Here is a 22,359-nt window from a genome sequence, read left to right on the forward strand (position 1 = left end):
TATGTTCTTGAGAGTATCGAGTCGGGTAGAACGGCGTTCCTAGCCAATTCAAGTCGTTACCAATCTAATTGCTGGTTAGGTTCCGCAAAGATTGATGAAATCTCATTTAAATCCGTTCGAAGAGATGCTCTTCTTGTTGCTTATCAGGTCAGTACACCACTGTCAGTTCCGAGCTTTTATTTCGATATCTTTCTTTCTTATCTTTATTCTTAGGCTAAGCTTATACATGTAAGTTATAATTAACGGTATGCAAATAGTGACTCTTGTATATGTGACTCCCCCACGACAAGTTTCTGCAATCTTAATTGTAGAACTATAAACGTATATACTATACTATACTACTACACAACTACTATACTTATACTTTAAACTTATATAAACTTATTTTAATTTGGAATTTATATTTTCTTTTGACTTGGTCTTTGTATATTTTTGCGTTTTCATTTGATATTAGGTAGTTTCCATCTTGATGATAGTTTTGAATTAGCTCATACTTAGGATTTGATTTACCAGTTTTAAATTTTTAACATAATCATTTTAAAAATTTTCCCTATTAATATTTATTATATTATATATAAATTTCAGAGTTCCTCATTTTGTTTAATTTTATTTGCAATGTTTTGTTGTTGTTCTGCGCTTAGGATGTTGATAGTATTATTATAGCATACAATTGCTTTAAATACCTTGTTTTGGATCATATCATTGATTTTCTCGTCTACATTAAAAATTCGGATGTGCTCATTTAATGTCAAGTGTAGTCTCTCAACATCTAAGTTCCCTTTTTTTATATGGTGTCGTGAAATGGATTTCTATATTATTATCCATAAGGAACCGTTTTATGCAATGTATGCTAAATTCATTATCTGTTAAAATGATCTTAGGCTTGCCTAGGCAATGGATTCTCTGTTGTATAGCATTTAGCAATGAAACCCATGATTTTTATTTAATATAACAAGCGGTAGCGCATTTTGTGAATTCGTCTATTGTAGTAAGGTACATAATGTTTCGCATGGGGAACCAAATATCTAGATGGATTATCTCGTGTTGCGAAGGGGTATCTGTTATAGCTTATATCTTAAGGGGTTTTGATCATATTTGGCCAAGTTACAAAATTTACAAGTATTAACATATTTCTGAATTTTTTTCTAAAGAAACGCGAAATAATAATTTTTGTTTAATTCCGCAAAGATTTCGTTAATACCTATATATATATATATATATTTACTCTCCTTAGCATAGTCATCTATATTATATATGGTTTCTATGTTATCTATGCTATTAAATTCCTTTGGTAAATTACTTGTTTTACCAAATACTAACTCATATGGACAATAGTTATGTGCCATTGAGGGGGTCGTGTTGAAACAAAATACGAAAGATTGAAGCCATATATCCCAATCAGTTTTTTCAACCGATATGTAGGATCGTATATATTCATTAAAAGTTCTATGACTTCTTTCGATTGTCCCGACTGTCTGGTGGTGGTGTGAGGTAGATGTTTTATTTTTAATGTTTAAATATTTGCACAAGTCATTTATAATTGAATTTTTTGTATTCTGTTCCCATGTACGTAATGAACGTCTTCATTGGACCGTACTTCAGAATAAAAGATTCAAAAATTGCTTTAGCGACAGTATTTGCGTTCTTATTTGCAACTGGTATGGCAACTAGATATTTTGTTATGTCACATATTAACGTGACTACATATTCATTGCCATTTTCTGATTTTGGTAGTGGACTAATAGGTCCACTATCACTCTGTCGAAAACATTTGTGGGTGTTTCAGTTATAGTTAATGGGGTCTTTGTATGCGATGTAATTTTTGATTTCTGACATTTTTGACATTTTCTTACGTACTCAGTTATATCTTTAGACATACTTTTCCAGGTATAGTGTCTTTTTACTTTGGCCAAAGTTTTTGATATGCCAGTATGACCTCCTTGAATGGGATCATCATGAAATGTAGACAATATTGCTTCTTTTTCTTTTAAATTTGTTATTTGGGTCACCGGGTTGAGTAGCGCTATTCTCAATGTTCTCAATATTTTATTGCCCATTAAATTGAAATTATCTATTGAAACGTGTTCAAAGATATTTTCCCACGGTGCCACTTTGAGTTGCTTGATTTTATATATACCGGCTTGCGTCTCAAGCCTTTGGAAAAACTGACCTAAGTCAAGGACTCCATTGGTATTTGAATCGCTAACATCATATCTTGCAGTAATTTTTTTTCCATGTTTAAATACACATAGCATATTTTTTACATGCAAGGTCACTACTTAACGTACTTCATCATTGTTTATGACTCCGTATAAGTTGGGCTTAGAAGCTTTTTCAATAGTTTGCTGAGGCAATTCTATTTCTTTATTTTCCGCGCGGAACTTTTGTCTACTTTAATATCTTTTAGTGACTTTCATTATATTTTCAGTAATATTTTGTAGTTCTTTAATGGTTATTCTTGATAACGCATCAGCAACATAGTTGTCTTTACCCTTTAAATATTCGACTATAAAGTCGTATTCTTCTAAGTCAAGTCAAAATCGTCAGCTTTATTTCGTTGCATACATTAGACTAAAACTAGCTTAAACTAAACCGAGCTCTCGGCCGCTTTGCTCTGCCAAAACGAGCGCGGGAGGTCGCCGACGGTCGGCAACGTAGACCAGAGAGTCGGGGTGCGAAAACAAGGGAGGCACGCGCGGCAGAGCTCGGAAAGCTCAGCGAGCAGAGGCGGCACAGTGGGCCTCATCTAAAGATCCCCCCCTTGCAATCTCTCGGGTTGCAACAAGGTCGTTGCGGCTATGGTTGGTGGCAGGCTCCGGAGATGACCCATCCAAACACGGTGCTTTGGGCCACTGGCAGTCCGTCCTGGATCTTCACGAACCCTGGCTCCATCACTCGCGGATACAGGTCCGCGCCCAGGACCACAGAGATCGTAGCCGGTAAGTAAAAGCGGTCGTCCGCCAACATGATGTCCCGGAAGTGGGTCAGCACCGATTCGCTCACTTCCCGGACTGGAGTGCGAATGCGAACGTGAGGCTCGATCTTGAACACCACGTCCAGCCGGATATGGCTATCGACCCTCGAACCAATGGTGGCCGAACAGATTTGATCACCGCCAACGCGCGTCGTAGGCAAGCGGAAACTCGCCGCCAGCGACGCGTCGATGCAGCTTGTAGGTGTGCACGGATCTATAAGCGCGGCCGTGTCGAAAATCCGGGTCCCGGTGTCAATCCGCGCCAAGGCGGTCGGGAGCACATTGACGCAGTGCCGCTGCAGAAGCGACGACAGCGTCGGGGCCGTGGCCACGCTCCGCGAGGGCCCCTGGCCAATGGCGGATGACTGCCTTTGCGCGACGGACGAGGGCGGGAGCGCGGTGGACGAACTCTGTGGAGCGGCGGACGGAGGCCGGGACGCAGTGGACGAGCGCCGAGACGTGGCGAGGGCGTTTCGCGACCGACGCGGTTGGTGCGGAGTCATCGGTTGCTCGCTCAGGTGCAACAGCGTGTGGTGCTCCTGGCCGTACGTCAGTACTGGGTGTGGACAACGAACAAGAACTACGGATTAGAGCTACGAGACAACACATGACGTCGGTTATTGGTGGTTGACTATTGTGGGCCGGAGGACGCATCCGTCGGCAGGAGAACCACCTTTGCTAAAGGGCGTTTGATGAGCCCCCGCGTAGTACGAATGTCGACCACACGATTATGACCATCGGAACCCGGAAACACCGCGTCGATTCTAACCGCCATTCGTTGGGCGGGAGGTTGTCTTCCTTGACCACCACCATATCTCCTAAGAGCCAAGAGGATGGGCGCAATCGGGCGCGAATTCAGGCACGCTTCTATCTTAGACAAGAGGGTTGACAGCTCTTCAAAGGTGTATATCCTTGTTGCCGTCGACTTGTAAAACAGGGTCTTAAAGCTTTTGACGCCTGCTTCCCACAGGCCTCCATTGTGGGGGGCTTCCGGGGGAATGAAATGCCAGATAAGCTGTTGATGGCTATAGGCCATTTAAGCCTTTGAGAAAATCACGGGAGAGTAGCGTCGCAGCCCCTACAAAGGTCTTCCCCTTGTCCGACTGCACTTGACGAACCGAGCGAAAGCGGGGAGGAATTTCTCCGTCGTAAGATCCGAGGTAGGCTCTAAATGGATGGCCTTAGTTGAGAAGCACACGAACACCAAAACATATCCCTTTGTAATGAGACAGGCTCGGCCTGTGTAGTTCTTAATGTCGAAGGGGCCGGCTTAGTTAATACCGGTCTCCGTTCCTTGGGCAATTCTCCCATGAGTTGCGTCTGCACCTTCTTCTGGTGAATGACACACACTTTACATGAATGGATGACGAACTTCACCACGTTCCTTACCCTCGGAATCCAGAATTTGGAGCGGATCAGACGGATCATTAGCTGATTACCGCCGTGCAGCGTTATGCGATGCGTAAAGTGGACAAGTAGTAGGTACAAACGGCAATTGTACGGGAGGATTAGCGGATGCCGCTCGTCATTTTGGAGGAGATCGGAGGCCGTGACCCGGCCGCAGGCTCTCATGAGCCCCTGGGCGTCAATAAACGGGTTCAAATTTTGAATGGGACTGGATGCCGGTAGTGATCGATCGTGGCTTAAGCAGCTAATCTCAGGGGTGAAAGCGCTGCGTTGCGCAGCCGCCACCAGCAGTCGTTCGGCCGAGGCAATCTCTGTAGCCGACAGGGGATCCTCAGCCGGAACCTTGATCTTCCGAGTGCGCTGGATGAAGCGATAGACATAAGCCAGGACCCGCAAGGCCTTGTCGAGGGTGGAGAAACGCTCCAGGATGTCTTCCGGGGGAGTCATCGCGACGTGGGCCTTGACTGCTCATGTCTTGAGTTCAGTCACGGGGGAGTCGGTGCTTTGACTGGGCCACTCGCAACGCGGCTTCGTCAACCAGGGAGGCCCATTTCACCACAGCTGACCTTTTGCGAGGTCTTAAAGCGTTGCCCCCCGGCTGGCGAGATCCGCTGGGTTTTGCTCGGAGCGGACATGAGCCCATTTGTCGAGCCCACCCGATTGGCTACAAATGTCGTCCAGTGATACGCCGGCCTGCGCAACCAGGCGAGGACAATCGTCGAGTCTGTCCAACAGTGTAGGGTGAACGCCGGCCCTGGCATTTCAGGAAGCACGGCACTGGCCATTTCGGATAACAGCACCGAAACCACCGTTTTCACTGGGGACACTCATGTCCTTGCCGTTAGCAGACTCGTCATTATCGTGGACTCGACCTCCACGCGGACGTAGATGGCGGCGCCATACGCCTTCTGCGAAGCGTCACAGAACCCGTGGTGCTCGATTTTTAAATGAGGGCGGAACGCGACCCGTCGAGGAGAGGAGGAGAGCCAGCCTGCTGGGTCGAACAATTTGGCAATCTGGGAAAGGACCTGGCGCTTCGTGAATACCGACTTTGAGGTCTACTCTGGCGGAATGAAAAAAAACTCGTCCGTTGTCGCCTTCCATCGCACCCCCAGAGTCTTGGCCGTGCTCTCTGTGTCTATTTCCAGGAAATCAGCTCGGAGGAGATGGTCGCTCTTAATGCTCGCCAGTATCGTCTTGCTATTGGAGGTCCATTTTCGAAATGGGAACCCTGCCGAACCCAGGGCCCCCTCCAGCTCGCGGATTGCAAGCTTCGCCTTGGCTTGGGGGTCGGCTCCCGCAAGAATGTCGTCGATATACATAAAACGCCGGATAATTTGACTGGCTCGCGGAAACCTCGAGGCTTCGTCGTCAACGAGCTGCTGCAGGACACGGATCGCTAGGAAAGGGGCGTAATTGACAGTCCTTAAATCATAGTCCCGGATGTCCCCATCGGAATTGCGAAAGAGGATACGTTGGAGAGGAGTGTATTTCGGATCTACCCAAATTTGGCGATACATTTTCTCGATGTCAGCATTAAAAACAAACTTAAATTACCGCCACTTTAGGATTTGAATGGTTAGGTCGGACTGTAAGACAGGGCCTGCATAAAGGATATCATTCAGGCTAATCCCGTTTGCGGAAGGGCTTGATGCGTTAAAGACCACCCGCACCTTGGTGGTCGAACTTTTGGGTTTGAGAACCGCGTGGTGCGGAAGGTAGTAAGTTGCGGAGTGGCTAGTCGGAGAAACCTCGATCATGTGCCCCAAGTCAAAGTACTCCCGAATCAGGCGCTGCTCATTACGCAGGAATTGGGCAAGAGCAAATGATCGTGAAGACGCTAATTCAGAAGCATGGTGCTCAGGGTCACGCAAGGGAAGCGACACGACATACCTGTCACAACCGTCCCTCTGAATAGTCCGGACAAAATTGAGTTCACAGACTTCATCCGATTTTAGGCCGATTCGTGTTGACACTGCCTCCACCTCCCAGAATTTGGTCAGGAGCTTATCCAGCGAGTCGCGGGGGGCGCAGGACATTCGTGTGGAAAAGGCAGCCACACTGCGGGGAGTGGCCGGAGACAAGGGCCCTGTCAACACCCATCCAAAAATGGTCTCCTGGCCGAGAAGCGACCCGCAGATGTTAGCCTTGAAGTTGCCGAGGAGGACAGACCGGAGAATATTAGCTCCTATTAAGACGTCGATTTGGGAGCTCTCGAGGAGCTTGGGATCTGCCAGGGGGACGTCGGGAAGCCCCTTGAGAAGAGCCCTCGGAATCGGGTACGAGGGCAGATTGCCGGACAGCTGCGGGAGAACCTAAGCTGCGGCTTCTAGTTGTAACTCGGGTCTGACTGGCGACCGAATAGAAAAAATGCACATTTTGGTGGACTGAGCGGAACAGACTGATTAAGGCCGGAAAATTGGGCTTGGATCGTCTTGAAGGGAAGTTTAACCAGGTTGAACAGCCGTTCCGTAATGAAGGTCGCCTCGGACCCCGAGTCTATTAAGGCTCGCGCTTGGAAACTGCACCCCAGATGGCATACAGTGATGAGGTCAGTGCCCAACAGGGCGGCTCCTGAGCCGGAAGCGAAACACACCTGTACATCTGAGTGCTCATCTGTACCTCCCGTCCCTCTGGTAGTAGGCCCGGGCCGGCGCCTAGTCGACGCCAACGGATTTGGACCGGTTGCAAACGGATTACCGCGGTGCTGAAGCGTGTGATGCCGGCTGTGGCAGATGGAACAGCTGTGAGCACTGGGGCAGTCCCGCTGCTGATGCCCTCGTGCAAAACAGTTCAGGCAGAGCTGCTTTCTCTTAATGTATTCGGAGCGCCCACTCTCGTTCATTTCAAGGAACCGTGGACATAAGCGCACGGGGTGGTTCTCTCGGGAACAGAGATCGCACCCCTTGGAGGCTGGAGCCACTCGGGTCTCGTACGAGTTGAGCCTGCGAACTGGAGCGCTTGTGGGTGCCGACATCGTCGATGGCCTCCAGAGTGCGATGACGCTCGGTCAAAAAAGCATCCAACTCCTTCCAGGTTGGGATTTCGGCTTTGTTGTGGATGGATTGTTCCCACAGAGAAAGGGTTACTTTGGGAAGCTTTGAGGAAACCATATTCACCAAAAGACAATACCAAGCCTCAACTTGAATGGAGAACATTTCTAGCGCGGTCAGGCAGCTTTGGATGGTGCTTTGCAGCTCTTAAAGCGCGACTCCCGATTCTTGAGGGACAGCCTGAATGTTGAAGAGGATTTTCAACTGGCTGTTAACCAATAATCTTCGATTTTCGAAGCGGTCGGTGAGGCTTCGCCACGCCGAGACAAAACCTTCATTGGTGAGCGGGGCCTTGGAAACTATGGCGTTCGCGTCGCCACTTGTTTTCGACAATAGGGGGAACAATTTTTCGACTGGTGTGACACGAGAGTTGTTGATATAAATCGCCGTGAACAAGTCCCTGAAGGTGGGCCAGCGAAGATAGTCGCCCGCAAACACCTCGGTGTCTACGGGTGGTAAACGTCAACCGGTGGAAGGGGATGTATGGACGCTGCTGGGAGCCAGAGTTGACTGGGCCGCGCCCCTTTCTATTATCTCCTGCATCTGGGCCACACACCTGGAATAGACGGAGTAGCAGTAGCTATACTTAGCTTCTAACACCGTTGTAGTGTCCGCGCCGTCGTCAGCCCCGAAGAGCAAATCGGAGCAGCTCTCGTAACTCTTCTCCACCTTTTCCCACAAAGCCCGGATTTGGTCCCTATGAACCTGGCACATGTAGGGGGAGAATCGTTTAGTCTCCAGGGCGCCCGGATCGTAGCCTCGAAGTGGCTAACCCGATCTGTCGTGGCAATGAAGCGCTTGAGAGCGGCATCTATCGCAATCTGAGCCATTTTTGCAGCTGACCGAGTTGTTACAGGCGAGGAACCGCGAATGGTGTCGACAGACTCGTCGCTTTTTGCCCTTGAGATGCCCGTAGTAGCTCTTGGCTTCAATTGGGACGCCCGCGGAGATGCGGATTGGGACCTGTCCAAACGGATGGATGGGATCGGACGTGGTTTTTTGTCGTCTCCCGTGGGCATTCACGGAATAGAATGCTGTGGATCAGGACTTGTCGACTGTAGGACGAGAGGACGGTCACACTAACGCGCGGTCTGGGTCGTCCAAAACGGATAAAGTGGAGAAAAGAAAAAAGCCACAAGGCTTGACGCTCGGATCGAGGAAGCCGACTGAAATGTCAACAACAGCTGCAGTCGCAGATCGTGGGTGTGGGAGTTCGGATTTTAGTGGTATTGGGAATTGTCTCGCCACCCGAAAAAAAATAAACAATTGTTTTAATTTTCAATTAGCCGCGAATGTCTATTGCTTGAAACCGTAAAGGTGGAATTAAAAAAACAACCTCTATTCTTGGTTGCGGAACAGCTTGCTGGGTGATGCCGTCGGCAAAGCAGTGCGAATGTAAGGGACCCAAGAATTACAGGGCAACAACAACACGGCCGTGCCGGCGGCTAAATTGACGACAATTAAAAAACCCTCGTTTGTGTTTGGGTTTTGCTGCTCAGCTCAGAGTAGTGCGAAGCTTGCCCAATATATATGTATGTATTGTAAATTTATATAGAAAAAAATTTGGATTTATAAATTTCGGATAAATTTCACGAAATTTATTTCTTTAAAAATTTTTTGCTTTTTTGGCACTGTTCGGCTGTTTAATGTATAAGTGCAGGTGCTTGTACACGCTCTAGGCACAAAGAGGAGACGAGAAAAAAATGACAAAGAATTACTTGATATGCCCTTATGCGTGCGTGTGTATATATGTATGTAATAGCTGGGAGATCGATGCTCAGCGCAGAATAGCGCGAAGCTTGCCCAATATATATGGATGTATGTAGAATATGTAGGGTTTGTATTGGCCCAGTGGAGCGTCGAGAAGTGGACTGTATTGAATTGTGCGAACAGAAAAAATGTGTATGGATACAGCAAGAAAAAATTAGCTTTCTTTTGGTAACACAACTTCACTGTTCACGGAGAACTTTTTTTTTTACGGAAATATTAGCATAAGTTTAGAATGCGTGTGTGTGTATGTGGCTGCACATAGGCCTCGACCGTTGGCAAGTGGATGAACAACGGGGAATCGAAGAGACGGCGAGGAAGATGGCGGCGCACACAAAACGGACACGGATGGAAAATTTCGAAGTTCGGAGGCGAATAGCAAGTGGAATTTCTCACTGCCGTGGTGTCAGGAAAACTCGGACGGGGAGTTGACACGAACAAAAGCAATAAATTTTTCAGCGGTGCGACCAAAATTAAATGTTCGGCCCACTGTGGAAGACCGGCAGCGAGAACGAAAAACGTAAGAAGTCGTACTTATCGTGGCGGACAGTTGCCGGGAACTGCTGTTAAGACGGCGGAAGGATATCCTGTAGAAATCCGGCTCGAAGGACCAAAATGTGTAGGGGGCGTCCTGCCGCAAGATCCTGAAAAATGTAGCCCAGTGAAAATTCCCACGTCGCAAGCGAAGTCGAAGAGTAAAGGCGGGGGCGTCGTGGGCAAGTCAAAATCGTCAGCTTTATTTCGCTGCATACATAAGACTAAAACTAGCTTAAACTAAACCGAGCTCCCGGCCGCTTTGCTCTGCCAAAAGGAGCGCGGGAGGTCGCCGACGATCGGCAACATAGACCCGAGAGTCGGAGCGCGAGAGCAAGGGAGGCGCGCGCGGCAGACCTCGAAAAACTTCGCGAGCAGAGGCGGCACAGTGGGCCTCATCTAAACAGGTACATTAATTGGAAATTTTAAATTATTGGGTCTAATTATAAGCCAATCTTCAGATGGCTTGAAGTCTAATTGACAGTTGTATTTTTTAGTAAAATCAATGCCAAATATTCCATCGCATGGAATAGGGAATTGTAAACTTACGATATGAAAATCGTGGGGAATTATATATTTAGTCATCTGTATTTCAATAGAAACTAGACCTCTGGATTTGGTTATTTCTTGACTTATTCTCTTTATGTCTATGATGTAATTATCTTGGATGTTTTAAAAGATATCAGAAGTTTCTTTTAAAATGGATATGTCTGCACCTGTGTCTATTAAAAGGACAAGTTTATTTCCAGTAGCTACATTGATAAATGAAACGAATATATTTTGATTAAGATTAATAGTGTGAACCCTTGCTTCTTCTATTGCTGAACATTTTAAGGCTTTTGGGAGTTTCCCTATGTATTTTGGGCAACTCTGACATTGTTTTGATTATTGTTATTATGGCCTCGGTTCGAGTTACCACGGCCTCTATAGTTTCCTCTATATTGGCCTCGTCCTCCATTGTAATTCTGGTAGTCGTTGTAGTTATTACGATAACTACGAAAGTTGCCTCTTTAATTTCCACGTCCGCGATTTGAGCCGCGCTGTGGATAGTTCCTGTAGTATAGGACAGTGTTTGACTGTCCAGTTGCTTCACAGCAACTAGTGACAAATTTTGAAACGGCATCATTCATAGTATTAAAGGTACCAGCTTGCATAATACGTTTTACCTTATCGATCGTGCAATTTTTAGTCATTGCTTTGACTGCATGCTGAGTGGAATAACTTCTGGCTAGCTCTAGAGGTAAGCCATCTGTTATGTATGCACCTTCTAAAGCTTTCGTCATCTGCTCTCCCTCTTGTGTGTACTGGTTAGCAGTTTTATTGCGTTGCTGTAGGTTCATCATTTGTTATGCAGCCTATATATTATATAAAAAAAATTTGCTCACATTATAACAACAATGACTATTAAAAGTATATGTACCCAATATAAATCAATTTTGTTCGACTCTAATTTATTAATGACATTGGCAGTGGAATCCACTGTTTTTATATCCAACGTCATTTTCGTGGGTGGTATATATACTTTTATTCTATACTTATGATTATGATTATAAGAATTTTCTTTGGAGAATTTGCTTATTGCATTACTTCTCATCTATAAATTTAACAGTGGAAAACCCTGCCTAGTTTTTGTATGGTTTTCAGACCACACACTAATTGGGCAACTTTAATGTCGCTCAATTTTACAATTTATATTATAATATAAAAAAAAATATGCATCGCAGTGCAATTTAAAAAAATTATGCAACGCAGTGCATTTTTTATAAGATGGTCGTCGACGGTCTTGGCTTTGCTGACGCTTCTTCGTTGGCATAAGGGGCGGCCTGCCCCTCACACTTGTTAATTCGGCTGCTGACGTTTATGTAAAGTTTATGTATGCTCAGCGTAACAGTGTGAGCGCAAGGAAGAGTGTTTACGTTGGCATAAGGGGCGGACTGCATACCACATTTTATTTTCCTGCGTTGGCGTAGAGGAATTTGCCATTCCATCCACACTTTTCCGGGTTCTGCTGCTGGTTTTTGTTTTTGTTGTTATTTTTTTTTTTTTGTTAGTGTTATCCGGGGCCTGTGGTTTTAGGCGGTGCCGGTGCTGGTCATCACACAGGCTATCCTCACTGTAGTTTTTATTGTGTTTTTGCATATCTTCTATTTTTATACCCTTGCAGGGTATTATAATTTCAGTCAGAAGTTTGCAACGCAGTGAAGGAGGCACCTCCGACTATATAAAGTATATATATTCTTGATCAGGATCAACAGCCGAGTCGATCTAACCATGTCCGTCTGTCCGTCTGTCCGTCTGTCCGTTTCTACGCAAACTAGTCTCTCAGTTTTGGAGCTATCTGAATGAAACTTTGCAGTTAGTCTTCTATATACTCTCACTCGTATATATGTCGGAACGGGCCGGATCGGACGACTATATCATATAGCTGTCATAGGAATGATCGGAAAAGTTTTACAAAAAAAATTATAAAATGTTTAGTTTTCAACAGAATTTGATCAAATTTGAGATCTAGCCATTTCATATTATTCTACAATTTTGTGTAAAATTTTATGAAAATCGGACGACTATATCATATAGCTCCCATAGGAACGATCGAGAAATTAATTCAATTAAAAAGTATAAAATTTTCAGTTTTCAACAGATTTTCATCAAATTTGAGATATAGCCGTTTCATATTATTCTACAATTTTGTGTACAATTTTATGAAAATCGGACTAATATATCATATAGCTCCCATAGGAACGATCGAGAAATTTGAGAGGAATGAGAATGGCGGTGGCTGTTGTCGGAAGACTGACAATCGCGGTGGCGATAACATTTTTAGTTTTCAACAGAATTTAATCAAATTTGAAATATAGCCATTTCATATTATTCTGAAATTTTGTGTAAAATTTTATGAAAATTGGACGACTATATCATATAGCCCCCATAGGAACGATCGAGAAATTAATACAATTAAATTTATAACTTTTTTAGTTTTCAGCTGATTTTCATCAAATTTGAGGTATAGCCATTTTATATAAGTCTAAAATTTTGTGGCAAATTTCATAAAAATCGGACGACTATATCATATAGGTGCCATACAAACGATCGTTTGATGTAGAGGAAAAATGCAAATCTGTGAATGTAAAACTGCAAATATAATATGTATAGGTGAATGAAATGAAAGCAGGTATTACTTCATTGTTTTTTAACACAAATATATATAATTTATATTGTATGGATTCCTATTCATAGAAGTTCTATCTGCAAGGGTATATAAACTTCGGCGTGCCGAAGTTAGCTTCCTTTCTTGTTTTTTCTTTTTTATACCCTTGCAGGGTATTATAATTTCAGTCAGAAGTTTGCAACGCAGTGAAGGAGGCACCTCCGACTATATAAAGTATATATATTTTTGATCAGGATCAACAGCCGAGTCGATCTAGCCATGTCCGTCTGTCCGTCTGTCCGTCTGTCCGTCTGTCCGTCTGTCCGTCTGTCCGTCTGTCCGTCTGTCCGTCCGTCCGTCTGTCCGTCTGTCCGTCTGTCCGTTTCTACGCAAACTAGTCTCTCAGTTTTGAAGCTATCTAAATGAAACTTTGCAGTTAGTCTTCTATATACTCTCACTCGTATATATGTCGGAACGGGCCGGATCGGACGACTATATCATATAGCTGCCATAGGAATGATCGGAAAATTTTTACAAAAATTTTTTTAACTTTTTCAGTTTTCAATAGAATTGGATCAAATTTGAGATATAGCCATTTTACTATACTCTACAATTTTTCATAAAATTTTATGAAAATCTGACTACTATATCATATAGCTCCCATAGGAACGATCGGGAAATTAATACAATTAAATTTATAACTTTTTTAGTTTTCAGCTGATTTTCATCAAATTTGAGGTATAACCATTTTATATAAGTCTTAAATTTTGTGGCAAATTTCATAAAAATCGGACGACTATATCATATAGGTGCCATACAAACGATCGTTTGATGTAGAGGAAAAATGCAAATCTGTGAATGTAAAACTGCAAATATAATATGTATAGGTGAATGAAATGAAAGCAGGTATTACTTCATTGTTTTTTAACACAAATATATATCATTTATATTGTATGGTTTTTTATTCATAGAAGTTCTATCTGCAAGGGTATATAAACTTCGGCGTGCCGAAGTTAGCTTCCTTTCTTGTTTTTAAATATTTTTTTTTGCTTGTCTTGTTCTTCCAGTCTCTAGACCATCGGAAATTATCTGTTTTTACACTTTCATTGTACTTTCGCCGGTTGTTTTTTGTGTTTTTTTAAATGTTTCTTTTTGGCCCAGTCATCATTTTTTTTATTTATTTATTTTTGCGTTGATTTTTTTTTTTCACCAAATTTATTCAGTTTTTTTTTCACATTTTCACAGATATTCTTTTTGTTTTTAAATTATTTAAAACTTATATTCCTTGTGCAGGCCCGGACTTTTGTCACGGTCGCCATGTAAAATTAATGTTAGCTCCCGATCAAAATCCACAATGAATAAGATTGATTCAGTTTAGAGTTGTGTTTGTTCTTTTTATTATTTTGGTTTTTTAACTCCGGAGCCGCCGTTGTTGCCGCTCCGAGCTTGATTGTATATCTGTACTAATCAATATGTTGTAACAGCTGAAGAAATCTAAGTCTCGTAGCTGCGCTGTCAACAGCGGCAGCGGAGAGACGGTTATATATTTTTAAATACATAGCTATGCTCGCTAAAGCTGATCGCGGAGGTATATGCACATACATACATGAGGTCCGCTCGTGTTGCATTTATGCTGACACTAGCACAACCTGTGTGCGGCCAATGTACGATGATCGTTTCATATTTCGGCCATTTAGGTTTATGACCGGGACTTTAAATTATGTAAACACTGCAACAAAGTGCGTACAGTGTGTACCCCTAAAGTACTCTTGGTACAGTGGGTATTCAATATGAGTGCATACTACACTTTCCTCTACTTGTGGTTGATTATGGTATCCATTTGGAGCTCTTTCATTTCTATTTTTACTATCGTTACTGAAATATTTTCTACAAGGAGGTTCGTTACTAAAGTGTTTACGAATTGGTCTATACGAGGTATAAATTTGATGACGGGCATCTTCAATAATTTTGTATGCGTCATCCAATGATGAAGGGTTTCTGACAAAAATCATTGTTTTAGTTGGCTCAGGAAGATTGTTTCTAAATACTCTAAGCTAAATTCTGTTTACTTCTTCAGTGGAATACGTCCCGTCAGTGTGTGTTAATATCCGATTGTGCAGTCTATTGGCAATTTCGTTTATTTTGTCGTAATATTGCTCTATTGTGAATTCTATTCTACATAGTTTTAATGCGTCCATCAATTTGTCACTACTTTCCTTTTCCCCGAAATGTTTTATTAGTATTTCTTTAAGTCTTTTCCAGGTCGTAACAGTTCCGTACCTATGCAAAACGGGTCTTACTAATCCACAACATTTATTTTTTATATAGTTAAAGAGGACATTTTTCGATTCCTCGTCGAACGCTTGAAAACAAGACATTAGTACGTTGATTTGATTTATGAAATCGGGAAGCTGGTTCTTATCTGAGCCATCAAAATCTTAGATATTTTTTATACAATTTAAATAAAGGGTAAATGATGCAGTTACTTCGGAATTCATTTTAAAGGCCTAATTTTTTTTTTCCTAAATTGGATGTTAAATAAAATTAGAACTTACTTAATATTAATAAAGACTTCTGGATCGTGAAAAGAAAGTAATAAACAATGATAGATATTATGACTCCAGTATTCCTTGGCGGACGCTGTTTTTTTGGCAAGCGCTGTCTCCTCGGAAGTCCAAAATAATGCGAAATCGATGATTACATAAATGTTGACGTCGACAACGATGGTAGTTGCTAGAGCTCGTCGTAGCGAAAATCGGTGGATAAGTTGAGCGCAAAAACAGAGCTTTTTCTTTTACTGATATTGGTGACGTATATGTGTAGTTTGGTGTAATAGTTTTGAGCCCCTTGTCTCAGACCATTACGCAATATCATGTGCACTCAAATACACGTGGAAATTTGGAAAAAAATTTAGTTCTAATATCGGTGGTCGCGGCTTGGTCCAGTGTACTCGATACCGTCGCTTTATGTTCTTGACAGTATTTAGTCGGGTAGAACGGCATTCCAAGCCAATTCGATAAGCCGGTTTCGATCGAGTCGTTACCAGTCTAATTGCTGGTTAGGTCCGTAAAGGTTATTGAAGTCTCATTTAAATCCGTTCGAAGAGATGATCTTCTTTTTACTTGTGTGGTCAGTAAACGACTGCCAGTTCCGAGCTTTTATTTCGATATCTTTCTTTCTTATCTCTTTTCTTAGGCTAAGCTTATACATGTAGATTACAATAACCGGTATGTGAATAATGACTCTTGTATATGTAAGGTCCTTATTTATTTGGATGTTGTTTTCCACATGGTCCTGGAGAATCTTAGATGGTGTTTAAGTCTTTAGGAACGTGGTAGTTTTTGCGAAGGTAAGTAGTTCACCTGGCGACCTCTTCGAGGCATCTACTAGTGATTCCAGTACTGGGGCACCTAAGTGCTTTACTCTTAGTTAGGGCTGGGCACTTACAGATGAAATGCTCCAAGGTTTCTGTTGCCTCAGCTTCATCGCATTTCCTGCAGTTTCCGTTGCTGCTGATGCTCAGCTGGAGTGCATTCGCGGCAGCCAGGCAGTGACCCGTAAGCATTCCCAATAGTAGTCTGCAGTTTTTTCGGAATAGATGCGGTACGTAGTGGCTGAGTTTTCATTGCGCTCTTTGCAATGATTTTAGTTGTTTTGTTCGTACGTACCCGCCTCTCAAACTCGCATTGGAGCGTTCTTAGAGAGACTGGGAGGTTTTCTATTCTATCAATAGCCAGTCCGACTCGTTCTTTAATAGGTCGTCTGCGATTTCGTTTCCCTCTATGCCCTGGTGGCTGGGGACCCAGTAGATCCGCACTGACATTGTCGTGGTCAGGATATCTATTGCGGCCCTGCTTGCCAGTACATTTTTGGAACTGACCGCTGACGATTGCATGGATCTAATCGCCGCCTGACTGTCTACGAACAGGTTTACCGCCTCATATGGGCAGGCTATTTCCTGCGCAAGCTCTGTTGCCTTCCTGATGGCGAAGACTTCCGCCTGGAATATGCTGCAATGGCTTGGTAGCTTATACGACAGCCTCATCTCGGGGTCTGTACAGTATATGCCCGCTCCAACTTCTCCTTTCATCTTGTAAATATTGAGGTATCGAGCATGGTCCTGAACCATTTTCCAGACTTCAGGTCCCATTTATCAGCTCGGTAAAACTTTACCGTGCTGAACGCGCAGTGTTATAAAAACTATTAAACTCGTTGTAGGACCCAGTTCTCACAGGACCCAAAACTGTTTTATAATTTCGTTAACACTAAACGTAAGCCTAAAACAAATCCTTCCTCGCTTTTATTTGAAAATACTACCGCAAATAATGATCAGGCAATAGCCGATCTATTTTCGCAGTTTTTTCAAACAACCTATTCAAGCTCTTCGTATCTACATCAGACCTATTCCTACGACATACCCACATCAAACTTAATTTTCTGTCCTATCCTAAACGAAAGCTCTCTTCTTTTAGATCTTCATCGTGTCAAGCCAGTTTATACGCCAGGCCCCGACGGAATTCCTGGGTGTGTGCTCAGCTATTGTGCCGACGCCCTGTACTATCCCCTTCTGAAATTGTTTACCTTGTCCTTGGAAACCTCCCACTTTCCCATTATTTGGAAGGAATCGTTTATTATTCCTCTCCACAAAAAAGGTAGCAAATTGGATGCCAGCAATTATAGAGGAATCTCTAAGTTGTCGGCCATCCCAAAATTATTTGAAAACATTTTCACCCCTCACTTACAGCACCGTTGTAGATCGGTTATTTCTCCATATCAACATGATTTTATGAAGCGAAGATCAACCACAAAAAATCTTTTGGAGCTCTCTTCCCTTATTATAAAGGGCTTCCACAATAATTGTCAGACAGATGTAATCTATACTGATTTCAGTAAAGCATTTGACTCTGTTAACCATTCTCTCCTCGTTAGAAAACTCGATTCAATGGGTTTTCCAAGTGATCTTCTTAATTGGATCTCAAGTTATTTGAATGGCAGGACGCAAAAGGTCCTCTTTAAGAATAATTTATCCAATGTTCTAAGGGTTACATCTGGCGTCCCGCAATGAAGCCATTTGGGACCCTTATTGTTTACATTATTTATAAATGACCTGCCCAAAGTCTTGACTAACTCCAGAGTACTTATGTACGCGGATGACGTCAAGCTTTGCTCGCAATACAATGACGTTGCCTGCCAGTCGGATTTACAAACAGATCTTAATAATTTTCAAACTTGGTGCCGTGTAAACTTATTAAACTTAAATGGCTCGAAATGCAAGCTAATGACATTCTGTCGTGTCGTTCCTAAGCTTGCTACTTACACGCTGAACTGCTGCTCTTTGGAAAGAATTAATTCTGTTGACGATTTGGGCGTCCGCTTGGACCCAAAACTTGACTTTATTGATCATATTTCGTCTATGGTGAATAGAGCCAGGGGTGTGCTTGGATTTATTAAACGGTGGTCAAAGGAATTCAATGACCCCTATGTTATTAAATCCTTATATACTTCCTTAGTTCGTCCTATCCTAGAATATGGATGCTGCGTTTGGAGCCCTCAGTATGGCGTCCATAGTAAACGCATTGAGTCGGTTCAAAAGAACTTTTTACTTTTCGCTCTACGCGGTTTAAATTGGGATGCAAACCAAAGATTACCTTCCTACTCTAGTAGACTCCTATTAATAAACTTGCCGTCCTTAGCCAATCGTAGAACGATGCTAGGGATAACCTTTATTTTTAACCTTATCCATGGTGATGTGGAAAGTGCTGACTTGTTGAGTCAGCTTAATTTCCACGTACCATGTAGAACTACTAGATCCTATATCCCATTAGTGTGGCGCCACTGTAGGACCTCCTTTGAACTGCATGAACCTTTTAGAGTGTTATGTGCAAATTATAATGATTTGTACACACTAGTCTCTAACGTAGATTCCCTTCCCAAATTAAAATCTTTAATACTAACACACTTAGTAAGCATGCAATCTAACAATCTGGCAGCACGCCGGTAGTCAATTTTCCTCGTATTCTGTCCTATATTTTCCATCGCGCCTACTAACACCTAACCCAAACAGGCACGTGCCTGGTGTCATACGGGCCACTTGTATGTACTGACCTTAGTGCATCAACGTCCAAAAGAAAACATCGACTCAGGTGGCCTTAAATGACATCTTGATGGTGGGACCGACAATCCAAGAAGAGTTGTACTCCACTCTACTCCGCTTCCGGCTGCACAGGTATGCCCTGACTGCCGATGTAAAAAAGATGTATCGCCAAGTGATGGTTAACGAAGCGGATAGGCAGTTTCAACTCATAGTGTGGAGAAGAGACCCCTCTGAATCCTTGAGATTATACAAGCTCAACACCGTTACATATGGTACTGGACCAGCCCCTTTTCTTGCTATTCGATGTTTAAAAAGGTTGAGTGAATCTGCGAAACTTTCATTCCCTAGAGCTGCCGACGGAATTAGATCCGATTTTTACGTCGATGACATGCTAACTGGTGCTGCATGCGTAGAGGAGCTACGGACAATCAAGTCTGAAGTGTCTCAGGTTCTTCAAACAGCAGGTTTTGAATTGATAAAGTGGTTTTCAAACTCACCTGAGGTCACTGCATCTGAGAGCACAGTTAAGTCAATACCTATTTTGGACTCAGGGTCAACTAAGGCGTTAGGAATATCTTTGTTGCCCAGCGAAGATGCCTTCAAATTTAAAATTGACGATTCTGTCATGGGACTCCGAGCGACAAAACGGAACATTTTATCGGTAACATCCAAGCTGTTTGACCCCCTCGATTTATTAAGTCCCATTGTAATCAAAGGAAAGATCTTATTGCAGGAACTGTGGCTTAAAAAGTTCGACTGGGATGAGTCAATTCTGCTGCATTTAGAAACTGCATGGAATATGCTAAAAAATACCTTGTCTCAATTGGATAAGATAGCTATTCCTCGGTTTGTGCATGCTGATCCGATGTCACCGGTGCAATTACATGCCTTTGCCGACAAATCCATGAGAGCCTATGGAGCTTGCGTCTACATTCGTAGCAAATCTGCTGAAGGTTACAAATGATCGTTGTTGACTTCAAAGTCGAAAGTAGCGCCGCTCAAGACAAAAACGCTCCCAAGGCTTGAGTTATGTGCCGCTCACCTTCTCGCAGATCTCTGCCAGAGAATCAAACCGCTAATAAATGTCCCAAATCGAACGAACCGTTTACTGGTCGGATTCGGAAGTCACTCTCCATTGGATCCGATCTCATCCATCGTCGTTGTCGACATTCGTTTCAAAAAGGGTTGCGGAGATTCAAGAATGGTCAGGACAGGCTACATGGCGGCATGTTCCAACGAAGCAGAAACCAGCAGATATAGTGTCTAGAGGTTGTGACGTCGACGAAATTGTACAGTCGATCTGGTTCACGGGACCTCAGTTTCTGAAGGACGAGGAGGAGAACTGGACCAAAAAAGTTCATTTTGAACTGGATAAGGAAGTATTGCATCAGGAAGCAAGAAAGACTGTGGTCGGACTGACCGCTGCGGTGCAATCTTCCGATTTGCTAGACGTCATCGAGGGATTCTCGTCACACCTGAAACTGCTGAGAGTGTTCGCTTATATGTTCCGCTTTATAAGAAAATGTAAAGACAAGAGTATAGTTTTCGAAAAAACTCTGTCACCGGCTGAATATACTGAAGCATTTAATAAGATCGTCGAATAAATTCAGAACCACGAGTATCAAATAGAAATAGTAAAAATTCGTAAAGGTTCCAAGGTCGGCCCAAGTCTTCAGCGGTTGAACCATTCATCCGGCACTTGGTGCAATTTTTCGTTGTTGCGTGTTGGGGGGCGACTAGCAAACGCTCCTATATCTTACGATGCCAAGTTTCCCTTGCTGTTGACGAAACACTCCCAATTTGTGAAGAGCTACGTCCGGCATCTGCACCACACAAATTTTCATGTCGGTCCTCGAGCACATGCCAGCATCCTACGACAGCGTATTTGGACCATAAACGCTCAGGAACTCTGCAGTCAGACAGTTCGATCGTGTGTGCGCGGTTTTAAATACAAGACCCGACTGATGACTCAAATTATGGGAAATCTTCCCGCAGAAAGACTCCGTGCTCTCCGCCCATTTACAATATGTGGCGTTGATTTTTGTGGCCCTGTTTATACGACATTGAAAATCAGAGGAAGGTCCCCATATAAGTCCTACATTGCCTTATTTGTTTGTTCTGCGTCCAAGACGGTTCATTTAGAAATTGTTTCAGACCTAAGCACTGACTATTTTTTATTGGCTTTTCAAAGGTTTATTGGTCGCCGAGGATGTCCCCGTACATTGCGACAACGCGACTAACTTCGTCGGTGCGAGTCGCCACTTCCAGGCTCTTCGCGAAAGGCTCGAGGAGCAGGCGGACGCGATTCACGAATTCGCATCAAAAAGCGGATGCAAATTTGCGTTCACACCCCCTCGGGCTCCGCACATGTGCGGACTATGGGAGGCAGGTGTGAAAACTGCCAAGCACCTACTCCTACGAGCGGTGGGCGGCGCACTCCTCAACGCAGAAGAGCTGGGGACAGTCCTCGTCGGAATCAAGTCCATAATGAACTCACGGCCCCTCGGAGCTCTCAGCCAGAACCCAAGCGACGGAGAGGCACCCACTCCCTGACACCTGCTGACAGGCGGGCCCATCGTTGAGGAGGGACAGCTCGTCATCGTGGCAGAAGAAAACCTGCCGCCTCAACAGTGGCTACTGGGGCGGATCGTCGCGACGCACGCAGGGGAGGTCGGCATGGTCAGGGTCGTCGATCTTAGACGGAGCGATGGAGCCATCTTCTGAGGGGCGATCCACAAGCTGGCGCCGCTTCCAGGATGTTGAAGCCGTGGAGGCGTTCAACGGGGCCGGTGTTGGCTGAATTCATAATTTTTTAAGTCTAGCGTAGTTAGTTTCGGGCGAAGGCGAGAGCGCAATAAAGCTCTCTCGCGCTCTTCGCGAATTCGCCTCGCCTTCGCCAACCTTCGCATAAGCTAGGCTAAACTAAGAAACACAGATCACTCACAAATTTTGAATTTGAAGCATCGCATCATTTTCGTCCGTGCCAAATTCTTGCCACCAAGTTTCGGTCTAGTTAATAATTTTATTTTAATAAACTAATAAAATCGCCTTCGCCAACCTTCGCATAAGCTAGGCTAAACTAAGAAACACAGATCACTCACAAATTTTGAATTTGAAGCATCGCATCATTTTCGTCCGTGCCAAATTCTTGCCACCAAGTCTCGGTCTAGTTAATAATTTTATTTTAATAAACTAATAAAATTTTCAAATGCTATTTATCAGCGAGCGTGTTTGCATTTAGCTCTAAAGTCAACACAAAGTCCATTTTTTTTTTTTACCAATAATATAGGGCTTGCAAAGTGTGAGTAGCTTGGCCTAAATATATTATATATCCCAAACCAAATCTCGCTCGCATGGACTTAAACGATATGGCCTTCTTTGT

The 22,359-nt window shown here is 43.7% G+C and overlaps 2 protein-coding genes and 1 pseudogene across 2 annotated transcripts; 1 reads left to right on the top strand and 2 right to left on the bottom strand.

Moving 5' to 3' along the window:
- Positions 1-2,796: 2,796 nt before the first annotated feature.
- Positions 2,797-3,787, bottom strand: LOC147645097 (uncharacterized). The gene is made up of 2 exons (XM_086828992.1): positions 3,738-3,787; positions 2,797-3,217 (listed from the first exon to the last, which is right to left on the bottom strand). Exons 1-2 carry the CDS (start codon positions 3,785-3,787, stop codon positions 2,797-2,799), a joined length of 471 nt encoding a protein of 156 aa, XP_086685118.1.
- Positions 3,788-3,792: 5 nt separating this feature from the next.
- Positions 3,793-8,453, bottom strand: LOC147645098 (uncharacterized; annotated as a pseudogene).
- Positions 8,454-19,047: 10,594 nt separating this feature from the next.
- Positions 19,048-19,941, top strand: LOC147645099 (uncharacterized). Its single transcript, XM_086829000.1, has one exon. It carries the CDS (start codon positions 19,048-19,050, stop codon positions 19,939-19,941), a length of 894 nt encoding a protein of 297 aa, XP_086685126.1.
- Positions 19,942-22,359: the final 2,418 nt, after the last annotated feature.

This window comes from Drosophila serrata, unplaced genomic scaffold, assembly GCF_035046125.1.
Source record: "Drosophila serrata isolate PLE 108 unplaced genomic scaffold, ASM3504612v1 contig_18, whole genome shotgun sequence".
Taxonomy (NCBI): Eukaryota; Metazoa; Arthropoda; class Insecta; order Diptera; family Drosophilidae; genus Drosophila; species Drosophila serrata.